We start from the raw sequence: 25500 nt of genomic DNA, 5'->3' as shown, positions 1-25500 counted from the left end.
AAAGGAAACTTGACATACGAGTGAACCATCTTACAGATCTTTAACAACAAGGAATAACCTAGACGCAGGGAACAAGAAGCTGTGATTTAAAAATAAATAAATAAAGACCTGCCCTCCTCCCTCCCCCAAAAAATCCTTGAACAGATCCAGAGATGACAGACTGGAAGGGAGAGGAAAAGATGATCCATGCAAGATCTGCCATTTATGTTCACAAATGAGCAGTTCCCCAACACTGAGGAGCTTTTATCCTTTGTAGCAGGAGCTCAGGCTTCCACAGCAATTGAAATAATACAATAATGAATAGTGACAGACACATGGTTTCACACGATATACAAGACATTGCTGGGAAAGTAGCCATGTTTTTTCTAGTAGCAGCAATGATGTCAGTTCTTAATTCCTGAATAACAGATGCTTCAGCTGGCAGGGACCATCAAAATGGTAGAAAGCCACAAGCACAGAAAAGCACAGGAGTGATTAACGGTTTTGGACCATCCTGGTTTTCAAAAGCACTCCCAACTATCTGATGTAAAATGCCAATATATTATTAGGTCAGATGAATGCAGCAAAGAAGGATGCAAACATCAAGAACACCAATGTTTTCTAGCTCCTTGCTCTCTCTGAATTTAAACGATATTGAAAGAAATTGACAGCTCTTATTCTCTAAGGCATGCCAGCAGAATACAGGCATTTGACATTTGCCAGCAGTGCCTATTAAAGAGCTGCATGGTTTAGGCACGTTTCCCAACAGCAAAAGAGAACATACTGTTTCCCTCTATGAGACACTGAGATCTCATGGACTATCAAAACAACTGGAACCAATTCATAACTGGGTACCTTTTAGTGACTGTGTCTGAGTTGCATCATGTTGTTATTAGAGGCTAGGATCCCCGACATCCTCTCTTCCTGAAGTTCCAGCCACGAACAACGTAAATAACATCAGAAATTGCATGAGTTTCCCCAGCTTCCCAGTAGGAGAGGGAAAGAAAATAGAGAAAACTGTAGAACATGGGAAGCAAGGACTTCAGGACACTTCTGTCATCAATGATCACAGCAATTTATCTTCCTACTACGTGGGGGGGTGAGGGGGGTGGCTGGATATTTTGCTGCCCAGAGCACCATTTCCTTTGATTGTATGACCACGTGTATCTGTTGTTTACTACTAATTTTTTTAGAAAGAATAAGTTAAATGCCATTTCAATCAGGATGGCAGACAACTTTCTTTCCTGCTAAATTATTTATCTAACCAGCAATTAAAAGATATAATAACAATTAGAGGACAAATATATAAACTTGCCTTGTTCACAGAGGCTTTTTTTTGGTTTAGGTTTTCAAGTTGAAGGAAATAAGTGTCATAGCTAAATATTTCTTCCCATTTATTAAGTACTTGCTCAAGACATTCTTGGATTTTATGCTATCTTTCACTTCGCTATTCCTATCAGTCCTATGTAAGGAAATGTCATTTATTCTGTTTTGGAGTCAAAGGAGCAAAAAGGGAGAACAGAGATTAAAAATAACATTAGAAATTAAGTGCAAATTCTTATTTAAGGCAGTCATTAAATAAATATTCATGCATTTTCTTATGATCCATTTAATGGAATCTGTGCACACAGAAAATTACTTGCATAAGTGACAACCATATATCTCTTCAGTTTTCTTTTACAGGTACATATAACATGGTTTTGCTACAAAACATGATTGCCTATCATCTTTCAAATGTTTTCTGTAAAGTAGCCAAATTCAACAATATCTATCCTCTACCCAATGTTCACTCTGATTTAAAGAAAAAAATAATTACTGTTTAGATGGACTTAATATGGACTATGCAAATCAATCCTACTGAAGTTTTAGACTTGAATTTAGTAAAGCAAAACACTGCAGAGCCTAAGCAAAAAATGACCAAAAGAGAGTATTTGTCTCGTCAATACTCATGCTTTGAAATATGCCTAGAATTAGTTTTGCTTAGAAGTTAAGGCTCCTCTTCTAAGTAGTTAAATACAATGACATGATATTTTATCAACATATGTGAAAATAAACTTTTTAACTCGCTTATTTTAATTCCATCCCAGAACACAGAATATGAGTTGAAGTTCAAAATTTTAGTTCAAATAATTTAAAAATACATATTATTACTTTGAAAATGGAAATATATAGAGAGAATACCTGACAAATTAATACTTCTTCAGCAACTGATACTGTGAGATTTCACGGCCTATTAAACAAACCCGGAACCTATTCAAGACCAGTTAGCTTTTATAGGTGTTATAAAAGGTTATAGGTTTCATTGTTTTATTATTAAAGATCTAGAAGGCCCTGAAATCTTGTCTTCCTAAATGATTCAACTTAACAAAGCAGTTTATATTCATTAGTTACACAGTTTGAAACAAACTGCTCCAATGCTTCGATAATTAGTTGAATCAAGTTTGAACGCATTGCATAGCTCTCCCATGGGGGGGGGGGGGGGGGGAGGGGAGGGGGCAGTGGGAAGAATGAGGGTAGATATGCAGAGAACAAGAAATTGCAGCTATAGATTACTATTGAGTGGAATTTCAAAGCACATAGTAATATTAACAGTAGTAATGAAACCCAAGTCTGGATAAATTATCATAGGCTTTATTAGAATAACAACGATATGCTCAGGATTAGAGAATCGGACACTTACTTAGACTTTTCCAATTGAAGGAAAGAATTCTTTCTGGTTGTGATAAAAATAAGGTCTTCCAAAAGCCAATATGAATAATATTACTACACTGACTAATAGCACACACAGAATCCCTTTGCTTTGGATGGTGTGCTATTTCATCCAGTTGTGTTCAGGTTTTGCATCATCTGCTCCTACAGCCTATGCACACATGCAACTCCCTGACAGGAAATCACATGTGCATTGGCAAACCAATGTTATTAGTTCTGTCCTTTAAGAAATACCTATCTACTATGTTTTAAAATACAGCAGCAATTTTAAGATGATTTGACATTCCTGAGCATGAATTTTTTCACCTTCGTGAGCAGGCATGCCTTTTAAGGTGATGACTTTTATTTGGTATCTTTTTTTCAAAAACACATTGAGTTTGCCTTTATATTAAGGATAGCATCCTTTATTTCATTTTAATGGCAAATATAGAAAAAAGTTTATTACACAGCAGAAAGGATTATTTCTCTATAACAAGGTTTGAGAAGCTGCTAGTGCATCATATAAAAACAGTTATTAAAACTAAATATTGTGCCTGCTCAGCAGCTATATTTCAGACCTCATCATAAGCTTAAATTATCCTTTTCTCATAATAAATGTGTGCTAAAGCTTGCAGTAATGAATCGCATCCCACACAATGATTAAATCTTAGAATTAAATACGAAGAATAAGAAATAGATTCTTGGCTGACAGTCTATACAGAAAAATATAAAACACTAATCCAATGTGAGCAGCAGTAACTGAGAGGTCCATAACACTCGCATCAAAATAATATAAAATTTAGTTTTGTGCTTAGGAAAAAGCCCATTCTAAGCTGTAGGGTGGAGATATTTAACCCTCAAAATAGTTGCTTTACTGAAAATGTTAACTGCGGGAATGACTTTTAATTACAACAGTACCTATCTTTCCTCCTCATGCATACACCCATCTCTCCCCTTGGTGGGATGAATGAACAAAAGGGACAAATGCTGAAAACAGTTATTTTTGCACAGAACATTTAATAACAGATTTGATCTCCATTTACTAGGGGCAGGGGAGACTTCCTGCATTGCTTTTCACCACTAAAGTTAGTTAAAAAACAGCCTACTACTTTAAAAATCAAAATAAGATGTATGAATTTCATGTTTGCATGTCTTCATCACTAAACAGGGTTTCAAAGAGATGAATTTTGGTATGAACACTGCGTACAAATTGCTGTCAAACTCTTAAGTGTTCTGTCCTAAAGGAATTTAGGTCTAACAGGAATTAGACCACGTAAACTCCTAAGTATTTTTCAGCTGTAGAGCTTATATTCCCAAATAATTTCAGTACTTTTGAAAACTTCAAATGCTTTCTGACATAGTGCACAAGATTGTTATTTATTTATTTATATATTTCCTCAAATGCAATGTAAAGCACATCTGTCCCTTATCCTTTCTCTCTAATAGTGCCCGCTTCTGCTGATGCTACTGTCCAGAAAGTCTCTCTAAGGCAGTGCAGAAAAGACTGAAGAGCCCAGCACGGAGGGAGGAAGAAGACACCAACAGTTTTCCATACTTTGCTTTCCAGTCCTGTGTCTCATATATCAGAAGGATATGAGAAAAGACAGTATCCCATATACTTTTCATACAGGAAGTATGGTCTGAAGCTGAAACGTATCCCTAGCGTACTTTTATGAATTCCTAGCATTGCACATACAAAAAAAAAAAAATCCCCATACATATAAATGTGTGTGTGTATAGAAATATTAGAATCCATAAACAGTAAATTGCACAGCTTCATTGAGATCAGGAGTCGGCCTCCTTTTATTCATGAATCAACTGTTTCCCTACAGAGCTGCTCAAAGATACTGCCCTGCCCCTTGCAAATTTTTAAAAAATTGACACAAGCATTAATATATTAATCACTTAATAGTTCCCAATTCCTGTCTCAGAACACATATATGCAGCTTTCCTTCTCAGTAGCCAAAAAAAAAAAAACCCACAAAAAATTCAAAACCAACACAAAAAAACCCAAGTAAACAAACAAACCAACCACACACACACAAAAAAACCCAAAACAAAACAAAAGAAAAACAAACCAACCCACACTCTTCCACCTGAAGGATTCCATATTGATCTTTGGTATGGACAGTAGCCTCCAGATTCCTAATAAGCTAAATGAGTAACAATATTACAGATATTGCAGGAAGAACTAGAGGTCAGGAAATGCCTCAGTTCTGAGTATACAAACTCATAATAGACTGTCCTGCTCCAAAAAGCTTAAAAACAGAGAACATAAAACCAGAGAAGGAAAAATTAAGGATTAAGACATAACAATAGAAGATGAGTTAAAAGTGACATTTAAAAAAAATAATTAAAAACACCAAAGAAAGGGGATGCACACACTCACACAAAAAAAAAAGGTAGTAGTAGAGTGCAGGCGAAAAAAAGACAGACAACATGGAGAGCAAAAGACTGAAGAATGACATACGCTGAGAGAAGGAGGGAGGGATGTCCCTTTAAAATAAGACTGGGACATGTTCTTTGCTGGTTCCTAGCAAAATGAAATTCTGACTTCCAGTGTAATTCCCCCTTGAGAAGTCTCCCTACCTTTACGCTGAAGATGTCTCTTCTTGAATTCTTGGGTACCAGAGGAACACCTGAAGCTTTTGAGAGGACTGAAAATGGAGTAATCCTTTGCAAGATCACTCCACTGCAACTTTGTAAAGATTTGCAAATAGGTGATAAGAACCACCAGCTCTTCCAGATGCCATTAGGGTAAAGCCAGGAAAGAGACTCCAAACCAGTCACAAATATTTCATTGTTGTAAAAAATGAAACACAGGAGAAAGGCTCAATAGAATAAAATCTCAGAGGGTGGCTCAACCCAAAATCAGACCACCTTGAAATCCAGCATGGAATGGACTGTAAAATTTTAATAGGGTATTTTTCAAAAAGCAAAATATTTTGTAATAGAAAACATTGGGATTTGCTGAATCAAGACCATGTGTCTCCAAAGCAATCTGAGAAGACTGAAGTAGACATAAGAACTACCAGTAGATATGAATGAGATACAAGACCTTAAGATGGCCACTTAGATGAATCTTACCTTAGAGACCAAAGCTGAATTTTATGTTTTTGAATTATAATTTAGTTGGAAAAAAGAAATACATTTCTATGTTTCAGTTTCATTTTTTTCAGAGTGATTCTTGTATGCCTTTACCCAACCATTATGGGTTCTGTGTCTTATATTCAACTTTGTCAGTTTAGACCCTGCCCCCAAATGAATTTGAATTGCACACATTACCTGTTTTCTTCTTCATCGATGAAGAAGATATTCCCTAAAAATGACACTGGCCTAGATGATCTGAAGCTGATATGACAAATTAGTTCCTTATTTGTGCCATCTGATGAAAGAACAATATCTTGTCCTTCTGGGAACTGAACAGAAAAAGGGTAAATCCTGTCACCATCTTCAAGTTCAAGCTCTGGAAGTTCAACTTGAATGTGTGATTGCCTGTGTTAAAAATAAATAGTAATGGTGTTTGTGCTCACAGGATGACAGTAAAAGTTGATTCACAGATCCACACATTTACGAAACTGCTTTTCACAGTTAAATACAGAAGAATAACTTCAGTTTTGAAGCATAAATCAAGTGAAACTAACTAAAGAATTAGAATTCCTTTCGCGTTTAGATGCTAGTTTGTTTTCTACATATGTATCTGAACGTTTTATACTGACCCACAGTAGTTCAACATCCAAATGAAGACCAATTTCTACTAACTGTGCTACAAAGGGCATAAATATTACTTCCTTACTTGGCTTCCTAAACTTAAAACTTTCATTAATATTGATTAAACTGCATTATTGCACAAGGTAAAGCAAGTTTTAAAATAGAAATATTACGGGGAAATTCATGAAGATATTTAAATGTTTTCCCCACTTATGTAATTCTAGGTTCCAGTTCCAAAATAAGAATGGCAGTCAGTCCAGGTCCATATGGAATCCTTTCAGTTCCAACCACTGAGTTACTGACAATAGACAAATCACTTCATAAATTACTACAACTCAAACGACATAAGACAATAACAATTTGAAGGTGAAGTTAATTTCATTAATTTACAGCAACTTAAAGAGTTTTGCTCCAATTCTTCTTGTATTGACATGATACCTACATAAGCATAAGAAACTAATATTACTACACTTTACTAATTACAAACAGAAAAGTTGTATCTTAGAGACCAGAAAAGCATATTTCATCACACACGTACACAAAAGAGTGCTTGGAAAGATTAAAATACTAAGATTTCTATCAAACCGGAATAGGTGTGGTGCTGGGTTATGCTACATAATATGAAGATTACAAAAAGGCTCTCTTATAAATTCAAATAACAGGATAAAGTGGGTGATCCACAGAAAAATGAGAAATATGTGGATTATTTATTATATTGACAGGATTAAAACATTTGTGCTGTCCTCTTTGGTACTAAAATCTTGCTTAGGAAGAAGAAAAAAAAAAAAACCCCAGTGCTTTATAACCTGTGGAGTAGAGAAAATAAAACAACAGAAAGATTTTATCTCATCACAATGCAAAAGAAGAAATAAGACTATGATCTTAGTATCTGGCTAAAGCTAACAAAAAATCCTGGTAGGACTCTCTTCTTAATTTTTGTGCTATTCAAAGTAATTTTAAAAGCATCTGACAGTGAATATATCAGAAGATGGTCACTTCATGAAGCCGGAATGTTTTGAGGACAAAACATGGGCTTGTTGAATGTACTGCAATATTAATTACATGAATTTTCTCTTAAATACACAAACTCTTTCCCCTGTTGAACTGAAAATTAATACTAACCTTCATAAGTGAAAATTAATTCACTTTTTCAGAAGCGAATAAAACCAAGAATTATTCAGGCTTTCTGTAATAAATTTATTTTGAGATTTTTACCTTAAATAATCTTGTGGAATGATACTGATGGCTGTTTCAGTGTTCAGATCCAGAGGAACTGGCATCAGCATTAAGAAGGGGGGATCAAAATTCATTTTTGGTGACTTCACAGTGCCGGACAATGTTATTTTGTAACATGATGGATTATCATTTAGACACACTGACATTTCAGATGCATATGTCCCAGGACAAGCTGTTAAAAATGTTAAAAAAAAAAAAAAAAAAAAAAGGAAAAAGTCCCACAAAATTATATTACCATAAATACATGCAACTAAAAGAGTTACAATAAGAGGTTTTGGGGTTTTGTTTGTTTGTTTGTTTTTTAAAGTCATCAGTATTGCTTTCTTACTCAAAATTTAGCTTAACATACAGTAAATGTATCAGAAGAATTATTTATTAAGAAAGCTTAGAACACTTGCTTGTAGCAAACCAGAATTCCATATTTTGTTTATTTGTTGGAAATTTTTCAAAGTGTGAGTTCTTCATTTACTGTACGAATATTCCTTATATATAAATGCCAATGTAACGCTTCTCAGAATTTTAAGAATTGCAGTCATATCATAAATTACACTAATTAACAAAGAGAATGCTAATTTTATAAAGGAATATATATCAGAAGTATCTGACTGCCAAGACAAGAAAAAGTTGGTGCTTTTTAAGATGGCAATCACTATATTTTAACAGATGACTAAAACCTATACGGTTGCCAAGTCAGCCTCACACAAGCCAGCAGGACAGGTTCTACCCTCCACTGAGAGCATCTCCCATTTCCTTGTGTTCTGCCCCTTCTCACGCCATCTTGCTAACTGCTGCAAGGCAGTTTTCTCTAGGATGGAAAAGAATATTTTCTTTCACTGGTACAGGGAGCAAGGTGTTTCCTTCTGCAACCGTTACACTACCAAAATGGTGTTCCAAACCATGCAGTGCCATTTACCAAACTTTCAGTCATTCCCACCTGCTGACAAGCTAGCAAAATAAACAATTTTGAGGGCCAACTAATGAACACCTCTTGTATTTAGAAACAAATCTGCATGACATGTTGTAAGACAACCCAAAATCTTTAATCTTTTCATTTTCAATAAAAACACCTTTCCCTTTGATTTCCCTCTGTCATCAGATTAGTAAGTATGGAAACATCCTCACCTAATATTTAAGAAGGAAAGAGATAGCAAAACAAATAATTTTGTATTTTATGTGTCTGTATGAGCACATACGTGTCACTGCAAACAAAATACACGTGACAAGCTCTTCTGAGATTAGCTCAGATAATTATTTTCACAGCCTGAGGAAAAAGCTGCCATTGTTTACAAACACAAACAAAACCTAGTGTCTTCAAAATATTTTGTCTTATTCCCTCCTCATAAGAGCCATTTTCTTCATGGAGATGATAATAGAGGAGCTTCACAGAAGCCTGTTAGCTCACCAGAACAGACCCTGCAGATCCCTTCGTTTCAGACCAGAAAACATGAAACTGACAATGTGAAAACCAGATGAAAGGGGAACTTGCTGCAGTGTTTGTAACATCTGGCTAATTCCCTGTTAAATGGAAATCAGCTTTAGGAGACAATACTGCTGAGAAGGCTAAGCAGCTTGTGCTTCTACATTTTGATACAGCAAGAACACACCTTTTTCTGGCACTTAGCCCTTTTACGAGGGAAAGGTGAGAGAGCATCAATAAAGGTCATGGAGATGTATGAAGAGCCAAACAGGATATTTTTGACAGGTTTGTAATAAAAGATATTCTACACAAGTTACTCCCATATACAAGCTAGACAGTCTACTGTCCTACAGCCATGCTCTAACTAAACCATATTTCTGGTATCCTATCTTTATACATATGTATGGCATACGGTAAAGGAAAGTGAAAGGCCATAACCAATAAATGCCATAGGAATGGAACGCCATGAAGGAAGAGGAGCATACGTCAGTACCAAACAATATGCAATTTTCACTAACTCACATTTTAAAATATTTGTGTTAACCATAGCTCCAAAGTTAAACCTTCAAAAGTCAGGAAAGAATAGTGTTAAGCTTTCCTCGTACAGTTTGGATTAAAAGTTTGTACATGACAATTCTAACAAATCCATTAATTACATGATCACATCTGTTTGCCATAGAATCCCTGACTCGCTCAGAAGGCAGAACAGACAGTGCTTATTCTGCATTGCTGATCATTCTGTGTGTGGCTCCACACGTTTACTAACATCAAAATTCTGCATAATATGTAAGCAAATAATTTATTGCTTATGTCAGAAACACCAGGATGTTGCGATACTGTCCTCATTTTAAACAGATACAAAGACAAAAAAGTGAATGATTCCATTAAGTTTTGTTCATTAGTTTGTAATGCCTAGGACCAATGTTTTCAGGATATTTCATGTTAAATAAATTACTTTGAAATTAATGAGAATTATGTCCTGAACTAACAGCTGAAGTCATGAATGTATTCTATTAATCACACCTTTCATGACTACTGTCAAATCTTGTGCTGCGGTTACCACCATTAATTTCTATAGGGCAAACAACAAGCAGTCCAGCAGATGTGAAAATTTTCCTTAGGGAGATTTGATGGTATTTACAAATCTGCAAATCTAAATTTGCCAAGGGCTAACAAGATCTGTAGAATTATATGGGAAATCTCCCCTCTGTCTTTTCTAGATGTATTTATTAGGGGAAATAAGCATTCATTGCCTTAACTTAGAAAAAAACTCTGAATAAAGGAACACAACTTCTCAAAGTACATATGTGCATATATTCATTAGCTGCTTCTTTTTCAGTCTAATCTGCACTAGAAAGCCCATCTAGTTCAGAATGCCTAACTCCCTAGCATGCTATCCTGGGACTATATTTTACGCAGATACCTTCTTAATAGAAACATAAACAGATTATAGTTCTGCTGAAAGTTGATTATACACATATGCAAGTTCTCCTCCCCGTAGGGCTCACACACTTCTGGAGGAGAAATATTTCAAGTCCCCACACCTTCCACTCTACTTGTTTCAGCTGCAATTTAAACTAGCAGCAAAAGCTAGTTTAAACGACCACCTCTTTAAGGAAGAATGTCCATATTCCTTGTCCCTCTCTAGCAGCAAAAATCTAATTTTTTATCCCCCCCCCTCCCCCCCCAAAATCTTAACTGTATAATAGCATATTTTTTGATCTTTTGAGAGTGGGTGGGAAGAAAGTAAAATCACCATCTGCTCTTCTCACCCTCTTAAGTTTGTATTAGATTGTTACTCAGTTCCTACTCGTCTCCCAAATAAACATTTTTAGGTTAGTTGCCTTGCACTTTCCAATAATTCATGCCTTATTGCATATATACACCTTCAGCATAAATGGATGCCAATGAAGAATTTGCATACACTGAAATACAGATTTTAAAGCAGAAAAGGTAGTTAAAACTTAAAGGTAAGATCCACAAAAAATGAAGAAAAAAATAATCAAAAGTAAACTAATCATTTATCCACAGAAACCATTAAAGGGTATAGTTATTTAATATCTTACTGTTGCAGAAAAAAAAAAAAAACCTAGAAGATGGAGGTCATGATGGTCATCTCTGCCCATTACATAATCACATCTTCCAGGGGCACTGAACTCCTCTTAACTCACTGGTGAGTCTTTTTCCACACGGGATCCCAGAGCACAGATTTATTGTAACTTACTATGCTGCAAATAAGTTTTTTTCATAACACAATAAGATATAGTGAAATTTTTCAGATACTGTTAGTGCATTATACTATAGTACAGCAGAAGAAGATCCTATTAACATACCTTCAGTTCTTGAGAATCTCTATTAAATTTAGTATACTTTTCTTAACAGGTAGCATCATGTTACCACGCATTATATAAACTCTTGCATTTAATTTAACAGCGTAGCTTACTACAGCATTTTGCACTCTCATTATTATAAGTATTGTGGCATATTTAAACAAATTACTCTAATGCACACTTAAGTTCATTTTAAGGTTTGTTCACCCCCACATACAACTTTACAGTACAAACCTATGAAGGTGATTAGCACACCATATTCATTAAGTAGGTCTCCTGTGTGGGTTTTGATGTATCTAATGTTCTCTTACAAGAAAGAGTAATTCTAGTCAGTGAAGGTATAGCACAAGTAGGCTATAAATCATGGGAAAATACTTAGAACATTGAATTAAGGGCAACTGATTTTTACAGTTATGATTTTCTGTAAATAAGAGATATGGGAACACAGCAAAAATACAAATAACTTCCAATGGCAATTATTTATCAGTCATATTTATGTATATACACATCTGCATTTACACATACAATTTATTCAGTAATTCAAAATATTGGCTTTTATTTGTATGCTGTTCTCTGCTTCACAGTCTTTGCAACACACAAGCAATTTTAATTACATTCTCATGACCTAAACACCTAAATAGAACAACCATCGTATGGATGATCATTTCACCTATTCATTATCACGACTCCTCTCCAGCTGCTACGCAAAATAGTATTAGAAATTTTTAAAAAATTTCCTTTGTCTTAAATGCCAGAACGGTACTTAGAAGAAGGAGAAAATGAGACCCTGTGCTCATCTGGGCCCTAAAAATCACCAGGTATCTGGAAATACAGATTTATTCTTTTTACCTTCCAAGTCTAATATTGCCCTGAGCAATTTTCTTTTCCAAGCGATATACATTCACCTAATCAATGCAAAATGGACCTATTATATCTCATATTAGAAGAATATGTTTCTCAAATTCAAAGCAGTCAAAAATGTTTATATGTGTTCATCATAAATTATTATTTTAGTATGATTCACAATTATTCTAACCATAGGCACACTCTGCAAAAATATCTATTAGAATACTTTCTCAAAGTTACAACACTTATTTTGTAGACTTTATTATCTGCAATACCGCAGAAAAAAATATGATAACCTATTGAAAGCAAAGTAGAAATTTATGAAAGGAGAAAAAAAATGTTTAAAAGAAATAGAGTTACAGTAAACTACATGTGTATTTTTTAATTGCATCTCAAGGAATAACAGAAAGTTATGAGTGTTTGTTTTTCACTTTCCAAGCTTCTATATTTCCATTCCTCTTTCCTCTACATTCTTGCTCCAAAGACCTGGGGTCATAATGTGTTTCTGTTCCTTGACTTCTTTAACCTATTTTTCCTCTGAGTTGCACCTCAACAGTTTCTCAAAATTCAGAAGTTTACCCAAAGCCTTTCTTCTGTCTAGACACACTCTCCAGACATGCTTTGAGTAGATCCTTACATCCTTCATAAGTAAACTGAGATTCTAAGTCCATATTTCCAAAACTTTGTAAAACTACACATCTGAAGAGATAACTTCCAGATTTTTCTCCTACAATATCCTTCTGTTTTGTCCAATCTTCTTGTCATCCTGCTCCCACTGTTTAACCCCTTCTGATTTATATATTCTAACATTTTCTCACACCCTGGGACAATATTTTCATTCAATTCACCTAGTATCCTTGGATTTTTTATTTCATATTGCTCCCAAAACAAATTCTTTAACAAAAATTTTCATTTCTGATTATTTTGATAACCTACGTAAGTTATCACTAAAAACTGATTGAGGACCTGGATAGATGAGATGAAGATGAGATCACATCATTTGGTTCCAAAACCAAGGATTACATGAAGTACAAAATAGAACCTACCTAGTGAAAAATCTTTATTGCATTGAACACATTTTTATGGCTGTTTCATAAACGTGTGATTCAGAGCAAAAAAACAGGGTTTTTGCAATTTACTTTGGAGGAGTGTAGGGGAAAGGAAGACAAAGTGATGCATCAAAGGCAGAAACATGCTCTAAATATTTTTGCTCAGCCTTCCAATAGTAACTGGCATTTAACTTTCTTCTAGTAGTTTAATTTGTGATAATATATAATTTAATAGAGTAATTTAGATACCTATTTCTAAAAGAATACCTCATGGACAGTTCAGAACTGTAAAAACTACAACTATAGATACTGACTGGGTGAGAAACTTTCCAGGTATTATATGCACAAACAAATACTACTTCAGAAAACTCAGAATTTGCTACTCAAAAATTAAAAGAATTTAAGACAAGTGACCTTCTAAATAATTCCGCAAAAATCATTATATATTAATTACTTTTCCACTTCATGAAGCAAAATCACAAGTTGATGTGATTTTTCGTCAACCATAAGTTGAAGACAAAAACTACCAACAAGGCATAAAACATAATGGAAAAATATTTTGAAGTACAGCAAGCAACTCCAAGCAACATGTGCAATTAAATACTGCTCTTGCATATTCACTACATGTTTGCAGAGCAACATTTAATACAGCCTTCTCAATTTATCGTACAGAATCATGGCAAGACTCTTATACCTATAAATTTTTTTTAATTTATATTAAATTGTTCCCAGTGCTTAATTGAAGTTATAGATTTCAATCCTATCAAAGAATAGCAGCAACATCTTTCTTTAGGACAGGGATGCTCACTTGCTGACTCAGGATCAGACCCAACCGACAAAACAACTTTTCATCCCCTTGAGAATGCTGGGGCCCCAAAAGTAGGCCACTTAAAACCGTCAAAGCAACTCCCGAGTTCTGTAGGCATCAGCTGCATGCACTGGTGGGCTTTATCAACTCAAATACAGTGTTACGTTACTCTCTACCCTAAACACTTGACTGGGAATAAGGTAGAATCCTTAGATTCATGTTCTGCCCTTCCTCTTCTGGTGTATGTGGTTGATTACCATCTTCCTGCATGCTCCCAAGTTTTGTTCGAAGTCTGTTTTACTTTTTTTACTTAGGGTCTGGTTGTCTGAGCAGACTACTCAGAAAATACCATAGATAAGTGATTTTGTGTCTCACTGAGGCAGAAAATTTCCATTCTTATCTAAATTATGGCTATCTAGAAAAAAGTTCACACACATTCCAAGTGCTCTTGGAAGGCTTTAGTATGCAACTCAGTCAACCTAAATGCACATGACGGAGCAGTATTGAAAAGGATTCAGCTATCGCAGCCTTTGATGCTTTATATGTGCAAAACTTGGTGCTTTATATGTGCAAACCAGACTTCTCAAATAATGCTATCAAGTGATTCCATGCTTTGTGTTACGTCTGCAGCTGTCTTATTTGCTCAGAACCACAACAAACCTTTCTTTTGGCATTTTAGTTTGTTATTTAGTCATGTTAACTGGAAGTTAATCAAAACAAGTGCTAGTTATGATTCATCATAAGAAGTCATTTAAACAAATCTATGAAAATGGTATATTGGCCAAACTATCTGTAGAAGAATTCAGAAAGTTACTTACAAGGGCAGAAGAATACAGCAATACTGATCTTTTGTCCTGGATCAAGGAATCCAGTCTGCAGACTGAATTTAAAAATACAGTCTTCTGTATTTTTGCCTGCATCATCACAATTCAATTTCCACGTCAGCTGCTGCCTTGAGATATTCTTCAAGTCAAGCTTCTGTAAATATTTGCAGAGAAAGGAGGACATGATGAAAGAGGGAAAGCAGCAAACACCATGATACTTTTCACATTGCCCTATCCTAAGCATTCTTTTTGCAATCAGATCAGAGTGAAAGCAAGAAAGCACGAGAAGGCAATGAAGAACCTAGTTTATTATATCTGTAAGGTGAGAAGATGAGTATGCCAATCAGCACAGACTAAGTGCCTTCCAGTCACTCACCACATTCACAAAGAGCAATATTTACTTTCCAGAATGGAAAAATTTCATTTATGTGAGGTAAATAGATCAAAGTGTCCAGGTGGGAGTGCTTAGCCAAACAGAAATGAGGAGTTTTTCCGATACAAGTGAAGCACAGCAAGCACTAAACACATGGCTCATGACATCTAGACGTACAGGTGGATATGTTGAAAAAGCAAGAAGTTCAGAATAGGTTTTCAAAACCCACTCTTTCAAGTCAATAAGACAAAGGTGGAAACAAAAAAAAAAAACAACCCCATTCCTTTATCTCAGAGTTACTCTTTCAACTCCTAACACATCCATAGCTAGGAAAAGGCCTTGAGTTTGTATTATCATTGTTTTCTGAAGATACTTGAAAAAGAGTTTCAAGTGATTTAATCATTGCCAAAAATCATTTTTTATAATTTCCAAACAAAGCCTTTGGGAATTAGAAGCAATAAATTATGTTATGGTACGTTTTGCATTTATACAGTCAAATTCTCTATGTTCCAAAACAGAATGGCTGTGGCCAAATATCCTGTTTAGTGCCTCTTTCCTATTAAGCCCTACATCATGACCAGGAATTTTTTGGGAGAGTGCCAGTTAGCACATGTCAGTACAACACAACATACTGGGACAGCAGTTTAACTGTATGGACCATCGTGGCACATCGATTGCATTCCTGTACTGTCACTGTCTAGTTTACTAGTATAGGCAGAGGCAGAAAATCTTTGGAAGTAAGCTATTTCTTACACAATTCATGGTCAGTTTCTCACGGTGCCCACACTTTCTCATATAGCAGAAAGTCAGGACAAGCCCAATTTTGAGTTCTGGAATAATTTCTAGTGAGCGAAAGACAAACATAAAATGAAAAACTGAACAAAATTACAATGGGAAAACTTTTAAATATTTAAACCATATATTTGGAACATGACTGAATTTTGAGTTCCAAATCTGTATTCTTTTCCCAGTCATTTTTGAGTAATTAAAAGCTATAGCCAAGAATAAGTATAACAACACTTATGATTACATACCTGAGAATTCAGACTTTCATCAACAATATTGAAATGTATGCCACTTGAATGTTGTGCAAATTTAAGTTCCATTGAGGAGAACTCCAATGGTGATTTAAGTACTGTTGGAAAAAATAATTTAAGGTGTTTATACAGCATTATTTTGACAAATATTTCCTCAAAGTCCCTTCATAAAATCATTGTTTCTGCACATGTTTAGCAGAAGTGTTTCTCCCCTTGTTTTAAAGCTGTATTTTCTTTCCGTTGTTCATACTATATACATAATTACTGTAATTTAACTGTCTTATTATGACCCTTTAGTCACATTAAAATTATTTAAATTTTTTATCTACCAAACTTATAGCATCTCTCCTTCATATAAAGATGCCATAAACAGAGAGCCACATGATCTTCCTATTGCAGATGAATGCATTTACATTTGTGATGGTAATCATCAGAAAAGAAAGATTTTATCAAAAACAGCATTTCTCTTAATTTCATATAGCTGGAACAAAGAAATCGTCACAAAGGACTAAGTTTAAAGCAAGAATTTAGAAAAACAAAGGTATATGCTCCCACAGCCTCATTTTGCTTCTTGATTAGATTAAACACTGATTAGAATGAACCTAGCAAGCATACAGTATCCTTTTATTAAAATCTGCAAGTTTGTTTCACACTCAGTGAGGAAGCATGATCAATTCTCTTCTCCCCCTAGAAAGCCCAAAGGATTTCCTAATCACATATCTCACATTATGTAAACAACCATACTATCCATATTTCTCGTAAACACGGGCATATAAACTCTATAAACTAATATTGTTTCAAAGTAGGAACCTAATCTGCTGGAATGTTTCCACCAATATGCAACCACGTCACTCACAAAGTCCTCACATCTCATAGAAACTGCCTGTACAAGGAAAACAAAGCATGACTGAAAGACTAGGAGAGAAAGGAAAGGAAATTATCTACCTCACGAAAAAAATTGAGGTGTGTTTTGTTTTGTTTTTAAATAATCAAAGTCAGCTCACATGAGGTCATTACATTGATAATATGTCCTCTTCCTTTGTGTCTGGCTGAGGTAGGGCTTGTGTGTTTTTCAGTTCTTTTCTGTTTTGGTTCTTTTTTTTTCCTCTTTTAGTGCTTTCTTACACACCAATAAGCAGCCTCCAAGGGAAAAGTCTTACAAGTATTTAAGTAAGAGACCTGCTTCCCTTCCCAGGTGCTGAAACAGTCAACAAACTTTGTTTTTGTAAAAAATAAAATAAAATAAAAAGAAGATCCATGATGGATTGAAAACATATTGACTACACTGAAGTTAAAAGACTGGGTTGACTACTCTGAGATTATTGTGATTCTTTTCTCAGGGTGAACAATCCCAAGTACAAACATCAGATATAAGCTGTTGATTTAAGTGCAAATTGCACTGTCCTGTGCAGTCTGAACCCCAGTCAAACACAAAAACTGTCACAGGGACAAAAAAAAATTGTAAGAGTGGAAAACAAATGTGCCATAAAGCACACAGTAGTGAGAATTAGGCATATTTGTTAAATCAAAACTTTGAACTTGCAAGATGCATCTTACCCACTTTTAGTTTTTAAAGTGATAATCTGAAATGATGAATCAATAATAGACATAATTTTTAAGTTGTCAGAATGTAATAAAATTATCAACTTCTTAACAGTAAAAATAATATGGCTAGTTGCTGCATCTGTATGATTATGTTAAATGAGTAGTCAAGACATTTATTTAGACTTCTCTCCCTCCTTCCAGCCCATGAGAATTCCCAGTAAGAATGTAATTCCAATACTCAAATTTAAATAGAATCCACACTTTATTTTTTCAACTATTTCTTAGAATTGAAAACATTACATGTTCACTTTAATACCATGACTACTTGTTGTTGGCCTATACTGATACTTTGAAGAAATTCTATATGGCAGAAGTAAAAATTTTTAATAAAATTTAGGTAAGATTGTCATTTATTAGCGAGACTTACTGATTGTATCAATTCATTATTTCCACAAAGAAAGGGAAAAGGAAATGAACTTTTTTTTTTCTTCAGGTTACATAAATCACTTCTGCACTAGAAATTTGTCACTTTGATTCATGATTTTTTACTCAGAGATGTGCTTTCTACTAATCTCATATACATATGTACATTTATCTTTATTCTACCTGTTCTTAAACTGAAAATATTTAGAAATGTTTAATATGAATTTACTTCGATCACAGGATCTAAAGAAGGTCTCTCAGATTCCTTTGATATCTTAAAAGATCTCAAAAGTAAGATTTAAGTTAAAGCCCTACAGAGGAAAAAAAAAGAAAAAAACAAACATAGAAAAAACCTAATAAATGTGAGTTGCTTTTACCCCACATTATGCATTTAATTGGCCAAGCCTCCTTCAGTGCTCCCAAGATATTTAAAACATTACACAAACATCATTCCAGGAAGACACTCAGCACTTAAGTCTCATCTTGAATAAACAGTGACTGCATATTAAAAACTGAAATGAGGAAAGCTAGTGGATTCAAGTATTCACAACGTGTAGGTCTATATGACTATAAGGATCAGACAGGAGACTAAAGAGAACCACAAATTATTTCTAAGAAAAGCAGAGAAGAATCATTTAAGATACAAATTCTTGCTGCAGGCAAACGGCCTGTAACTTTGGCCACTAACAAACTACGACAGGCCAGAAGACTGCAGTTCTACACATAAAAGCAAACAGAAGCAAATGGACTAAATTACCACCAGTTCTCTCAGATGAGATCAGGGCCAGTCAGAGGCATTTTAGAGGAGTTTTAAATATAGCTAGAACACCTAGTTTTGACAGAGTAAGACTAGGAAAAACAAAAAAAAAAAAGGGTATGAATGACATACTACTTTTCTACCCTTTTCAGATGAACTGCCATAAATACTGGGGTCTGCATGATAAGATCTAGAAACACTAATGAATGAGTAGAAACAAAAATTAGTTTTGGTAAACTAATTTTTATATAAGGCAAATGGCTATACAAAAAAAACCCCCGTATTTTCCCAGAACGTCATAATTATGTATAGAAAGTTCACCTTTAGACATATTTAAAAATACAAATCAAAATTTGAAAATTTTGCAAGTGTCCAAGAAATTTACAAATTATACAATTATCAATCAAATTTCAGTTAGGTAGTAACTCTCTGCAATTAGAATACAAGCAAAAACATCACTACAAATATAAGTATCCACCATCTGCTTAAGTCTCTGGTTTACCTACCAACTGCTTTAACTCTACACAACGGAACAGCCACAGTCACTGCCTGTGGCCGAGGAGCAACGATGTGCTTTACAGATCCAACAGAAGTTGCGGATACGGGGCTTGGCTGTGCCAGTAGGAAGTCAGCCCGAGGAGTATTAACTGGAAGAGTGAAGTCATATGCTGCCACCTAAAGGACAAAAATATCATTGTGGTCACTTTCCCAAAGAAATTGTAGGTACTTCTCGAACCATCTGAGTGATATTACTATTTCAGAAAAATTACTGAAATTAACTTAGGACCTGATCATGATATTAACAGGATGGTTGCTTATTAGCACCCAGTATCAGTCCTTTAAGTAAGCAGCGGCCAGTCATTTTTTCCCCCACCAAGGAAAAAACTGTATGGCCAAAAGTATCGGGGTTATCAGCACAGCTACAGACAAGGCTTCTGGTAAATTACTGTGTTGTGTTCCTCTCCAACTGCTCTCCTGAGTGAAAAAAAGATTGGAGCAGTGGCCCAAATGCGTAAGCACGAGCAAAGAGGGGGAAAGCAAAGCTGCGTAAGTTAAGAAAGCCTTTCTCAAACACTGAAGAGAAAAGGTCAGCTGTTACGGTATACCCAGCATAAACAAAATGGGCTCTGAGATCAAGGTGGAGCATGAGTTAAAAAAATCGAGAAACCTCAAAGAAAAAAAAAATAATAATACTCTTAAACCCTTTGTCATTGAACACCACCAAATTCCAGGAGTCCAAATTCCAGGAGTCCAAATTCCAGGAGTCCAAATTCCAGTGATTTTGATGCTAATTTTATCTCTGCAGTCACATCCCCAAACAAGTGGGGTTTAGAAATTAAAAGATAGCATGTTTTATACAAAATCCTCTTTTTTGACAGACTGTGCACTCGAGAGGCCAAATTTATTTCACAGTGCACTTTCAAGGAGGCATTTCTTGCCTCTCGCTCTGTCTTTCCAACACACTAGAGCAGTATGTTCTCCAGACAAAAAGATATGGATAACTCTGGCCTATAAAATCTGCATGCTGCTTAAAATTTGCAGTAAAACCAGCTAGATAAAGAAGTTATGAGCCATTTAAAAGCTTTCAAAAACTGCAGAAAATAGTGCATAATGCTTCACTTTCACATATGTGGTAGTAAGTAGAATATATAAAAGACAGGAAAGAAAAAAAAAATATTTTGTCCTAAACCAGGACATGAGGCACGTATCCATCTGTAACAGAACCAACACAGAGCTTGCATAATGAGAAGCAAGGACACGCACTTACAGTGTTTGGAGTTCCAACTGGCTTTGTAACACAATTACAAACTCCTGGTGAGCGAGATGTGTGCTGAGCCTTGTCGAACATTTTGTGTATTTGTGCTTAGCAAGAGGAAAGCACGAGATGAGGGGAAGCTTCTCTAGTGAGATCACCACAGTCCCTTGATTTGTATTGATACTTCAAATCTGGTAATGATTAGATTTTATAACATAGAATTGGCTTTTCAAAATTAACATGGTGAATGTCATTTAAGATTTTTTAGTAACTAATGCTCAAGGTGTGTCATAAACAAAGATTTTTACTCAATCTCCTGATTTGCTTTACATACTCTTCTTAGTATCTCAAGTCACCCATATAAAAAATTTCATCAAGTTACATCTTCAAAATATGCTCTTGTGGCATAAAACCACATAATTAAAAATTAGACTGAAAACAATCTTTTCTCCATAGCATGAGAAGTTCCTTTCACTTCAAAGTATGTGTGAAATACATGATTACACATTACTAACAACAGTGGCTCCTTACAGTTTTAGAAAAACAATTTACTATCTTTTCTTATAGTTGAAAGTAGTAAGCATTGCATTTCAAGGCTGTGAAATCCATAAAAAAAAAATCTTATGTTTTTGGAAAAAGTTTTAAAAGAGAAGTTTGGTAGAATAGAGCTGAATACATCATTATTTTGTAACTGTGATAGCTGTTAAAATACATATGTAAGACAGAACTCTAAAGTGAACCAGTATTGGGGGGGGGGGGGGGGGGGGGGGGGGCTATTTACAGGACTCTCTAGGTCAAGCATCTCGTACAACAGTCACAACACAGACACAACCCAAAGATTCTGTCACACTCCTTCGGCTGTATGAGAAGTTTGCTACATTAGGTACAGTGTACCCAGCATACATCTTTAGAAGTGTAATATGCAAAATGCTGCAGAAATAACCAACATCTCCCAAGCATTATGGGTCACTGTAAGGAGAACAGAGAGAAGATGACTGCACATCTCAGTGCACATCTCGGGTTCCGAGATTCCTCCCAGCCTCGGCAGCTCCCTAGAGCCAGCAGGTACTTCCTTACGTGGGCAATTCTAACACATGAAACACCATTGCCAAGAATTGCAGTAAAAAAGTGAGCTAGAAAATCCTTCCATCCCTAACATGTAGGACATATATAACAATGACACTAAGTTTTTAAAGTTTGTTAAGATTAAAATGCTTAGTCTGTAATAGATACCATTATGTCATTGGCTATGCAAAAGAGTACAGTCCAGCACTGCGATTGCTCTTCATCAATGCTGTTATGTTTTTATACCAATTAAAATACTTCAAAAGAAGCTTTACAAAGACTAGTCACGTGAGACAAAGGAACTTTTTGTTACGCGTTCACACAGAACACCTCCAAAGGATGCCAGAAAAGGACATGCTTGTGTAGGCTGCCACCAGAAGATAACAATTCTTTAAATAAAACTGATATTCCTGCAAACTTTTATTTAGAGGGCATTTTAAAACACTTTCCATTTTTTGGCTAAATTGCTAAACAAATAAAAGTTGTTGATTTTAAGAAATCTGTCTGAACAAGAAAGCTCAGCTACCAAAACTCATTTGAATCTATGAAATAGGTTTGATACAAAGTACATGGTAGCTCTAAGCCCAACGCTGGAGAGTGAATGCAGCTGAATGGCTTCCTGCCTCAGGCCTAAATACTCAGTATACTGAAAGAAACAAAAGGAAAAACAAGTACCCCAGCATCCGTGACAATTAAAATGGTATTTTATATAAATTCATGCATAAAAAATAAACAAACTCAAGCACAATTGTCAGGTTGAGGGGGGGAATCAGAGTAAAAAAACAAAATTATTTTCAAAAAAACACTTTAAAAGCAGTTATTTCGTTTCTATCTTCACTAAGAACCCCAATGCAATAATATATTTTATGCTTTATAAAACACATTTTTCTAATTATTATTGTAATACAGCACATATTCTCAAGGTTGAGTAGAAATTTTGCTGTCAAATCCAGGAACCATATAGTTTATTTAGCACAAAGAATATGTGACATCTCCCTAAAATTACAGTACTTGCTTTCACAGGACAACTTCACAGGGAATTGCAAGTAAATCAGTAAGCTAATTTATGACTTAAAATTAAGTTAAAGCATCTGTAAAGGATAATACTCTTGTATTTATCATATAACAACATGCAGACTGTTCAAATATCTTGAAGCATTAAAAGTCATCAAATTTTTGTGTAAAGGCTGATTTTAAAGTTTCTTTATTTATAGCACTAACAACATACAGATTCAGCAGTGATACAGGGAGAGAAAGTGTAATGTACATTAAAAAAACCAGTTTGATTCAAATTTAAACTTAACTGCAAAACCAAGGGTTTATGTCCTGCAGCTGTATACAATATACATTCTCAACCTCCCCTCAGATAGTCAACATGAGCTTTTCCTTAAAACATACTTAAATCTTTCATGCAGCCTAAATTTCCCAGCTTTATATCACAGATAAGCAGCTTTCCACAATGAATAATGTAACTAGTGTTCTAAGCCATCATTCAAAATACTGAAATAAAACTAAATCTTTCCCTTGTATACGGTCAGAGATGATGCACCAGCAATACCCTGTAGTTCCACAGCTGCAGATTTTCCATAGAATTCATTTCTTACACCATGAATTCTGTTCTTTCATTTAAAAAAAAAAATATTACATCATTAAAAAGGCCAAAAAAAACCCAAAACCACCTGTCACTTCTCTACAAAAAGCTTAAGGAATAAGCTCTGACAGGTGTGACTTGCTCTATTTATCTCAATCAAAAGCCCTCATAGGCTTCATTATTACACAGCTGTGTATTTTGTCTTTTTTCCAAGATGCTAGAACTTGTTATTTTCCAGCCGGGGCAGGGGAGCGTAATTTGGAAGCAGTACACTCCTGTACCTTGCTTCGCGTGCCTTCCTTACCAGACCATGCAAAATACTGCTGCTAGCAGGTGGATCATGCTGCCTAAAGAAACACAGTAACAGTTGAGGAACTAATATAAGCAAATATTTACAGTGACCACATGCTGCCTGTTTCCCTGGCACAAAACCAAAGGAATGAGGTGCTCTTCACTGTTACCTGGACAGGTAGCTTGCAGAGAGAGAGCCATGGTCAGAAAAGCCATGCTTCTATGGTTCTTGGACAGTACAATTTAAAACTCAGTTCAAAAAATAATCACTGCTAGCAATCAATCAAATAATATTATTAGTAATAATTCTTAGCTCTGTCTCTGGATAGGGATGAGGGAGCTACAACAGATATTTGGCCAGATAGTCATGGGTTTTTTTGTTTGGTTGGGTCTTTTCTTTAATTACCAGGAAGTTTTTTTCTATTCAACTCTGAAATGAGAAGCCTGCCTTGCCCATCAGACATTCAGCTGGCTAAACCTCCTTATACTGCTGTGAAAAAAAACCCTAAAACGTTAACTGTAGTGGCTCTCAAATAAAACTACATCAAAACAGAAAAGAAAGCAGCATACAACCTGTATGCAAATATGACATTAAGAAGTATTTGCTAGCTTACCTATTTATATGTATTTTTGTATAGTGCTTTCACTTACAGCTCTGACTTTCACAGCCAACAAACACCAAGGTTAAACTCACTCCAGTGAGGCAGAAAGCCCTGTCACCTCTAACACCTCTGAGACACTGGAGTAACAGGAAGGCACAGCCAGGCCACGTCTGAGCAGCATTCTAGCATTCTTATCTATAATGCATCAACTTCATTTTACCACTTAGAATACGGGGAGAATTATCTCAAAATTTTTAGATATTATTTTATAAGCATGTCAATATACTTCATCTCTAAGAGCACCTTTTGATCTCACATGTTTGTACATATTAAGTTTTAGTGAGAATTGTAGGAGCTATTCAGAGTTCCTATGTATTTACTTCGTTTGTTGATTTGAAGCTTTTTGAGGCATTAGGAAAGCTATTGCCAAGTTGATTTTTAGCAGGAGAATTCAAGATTGCATTCAAGACTAAATTACTTGAAACCTTATGTTAATAATTCAAGTAGTTTTAATAAAATTTTAAGTCATGTTAAAATAATGATAATAAATATAATTAAAAAAATAATGTTTATTTTTTATCAACGCTTCTGAATTATTTTGTTTTAATCTTTTCTTAGTTCTCGTATCTACTTTGTTAGCAATAACATCAATATAGTGGGGTTCTGTTGGTTTATAGGGTAGTGTTGTCAGTAATGACTACAACAGCAGGAAGTTTTAGTAGAACCAGAAGGCAGACAGAAAAGAATGTGACTCGATGGGATGCAGAAGGTTTGCAGCAGCTGGGAGGTAAGCTGGGTGAGAGCAGTTGTCCTGAAAATGGTGATGAGATCAGAGAAACAGCTATTCAAGTGCAGAGGCAGGAAATAGCACTTGCAACCGTGAAACTTGAATAGGGGAAGCTCAATATACAGAGAAGGTCAGAGAGTTTTTTCAAGATTGGAAAGTCAGGAAAGAGAAGGAACAAATCTGGTGAGAAAAGGGGGAAATCTAGATGAGGTAGAATGATAAAGAACTCGGATCCAATGGTGAATGTTTTAAGAATCAGTAACTACTGAGAGTTTCTGATCACAATAAAAGATGCTGGTACCTGGGACCACTTTCTTACCAGAACTATGCTTTTTATTAGTATTCTACTTTGCAGGAGTTAAATTAAAGAAAAGCTACAGCATCC

The 25500-nt window shown here is 35.2% G+C and overlaps 1 protein-coding gene across 1 annotated transcript in view; it reads right to left on the bottom strand.

Annotated features, from left to right (window-relative positions):
- The window catches only part of CFAP47 (cilia and flagella associated protein 47), a 358571-nt gene that overhangs the window by 297613 nt on the left and 35458 nt on the right, over positions 1 to 25500 (bottom strand). The window contains exons 22-26 of the mRNA XM_075491883.1: positions 19530 to 19698; positions 16296 to 16396; positions 14883 to 15042; positions 7594 to 7786; positions 5953 to 6162 (exon numbers count right to left, since the gene is read on the bottom strand). Coding sequence (XP_075347998.1) covers positions 5953 to 6162; positions 7594 to 7786; positions 14883 to 15042; positions 16296 to 16396; positions 19530 to 19698 — 833 coding nt within the window. The remainder of the gene's footprint in view (positions 1 to 5952; positions 6163 to 7593; positions 7787 to 14882; positions 15043 to 16295; positions 16397 to 19529; positions 19699 to 25500) is intronic.

This window comes from Mycteria americana, chromosome 1 (assembly GCF_035582795.1).
Source record: "Mycteria americana isolate JAX WOST 10 ecotype Jacksonville Zoo and Gardens chromosome 1, USCA_MyAme_1.0, whole genome shotgun sequence".
Lineage (NCBI taxonomy): Eukaryota > Metazoa > Chordata > Aves > Ciconiiformes > Ciconiidae > Mycteria > Mycteria americana.
This window is presented reverse-complemented; position numbering and strand designations above follow the sequence as displayed.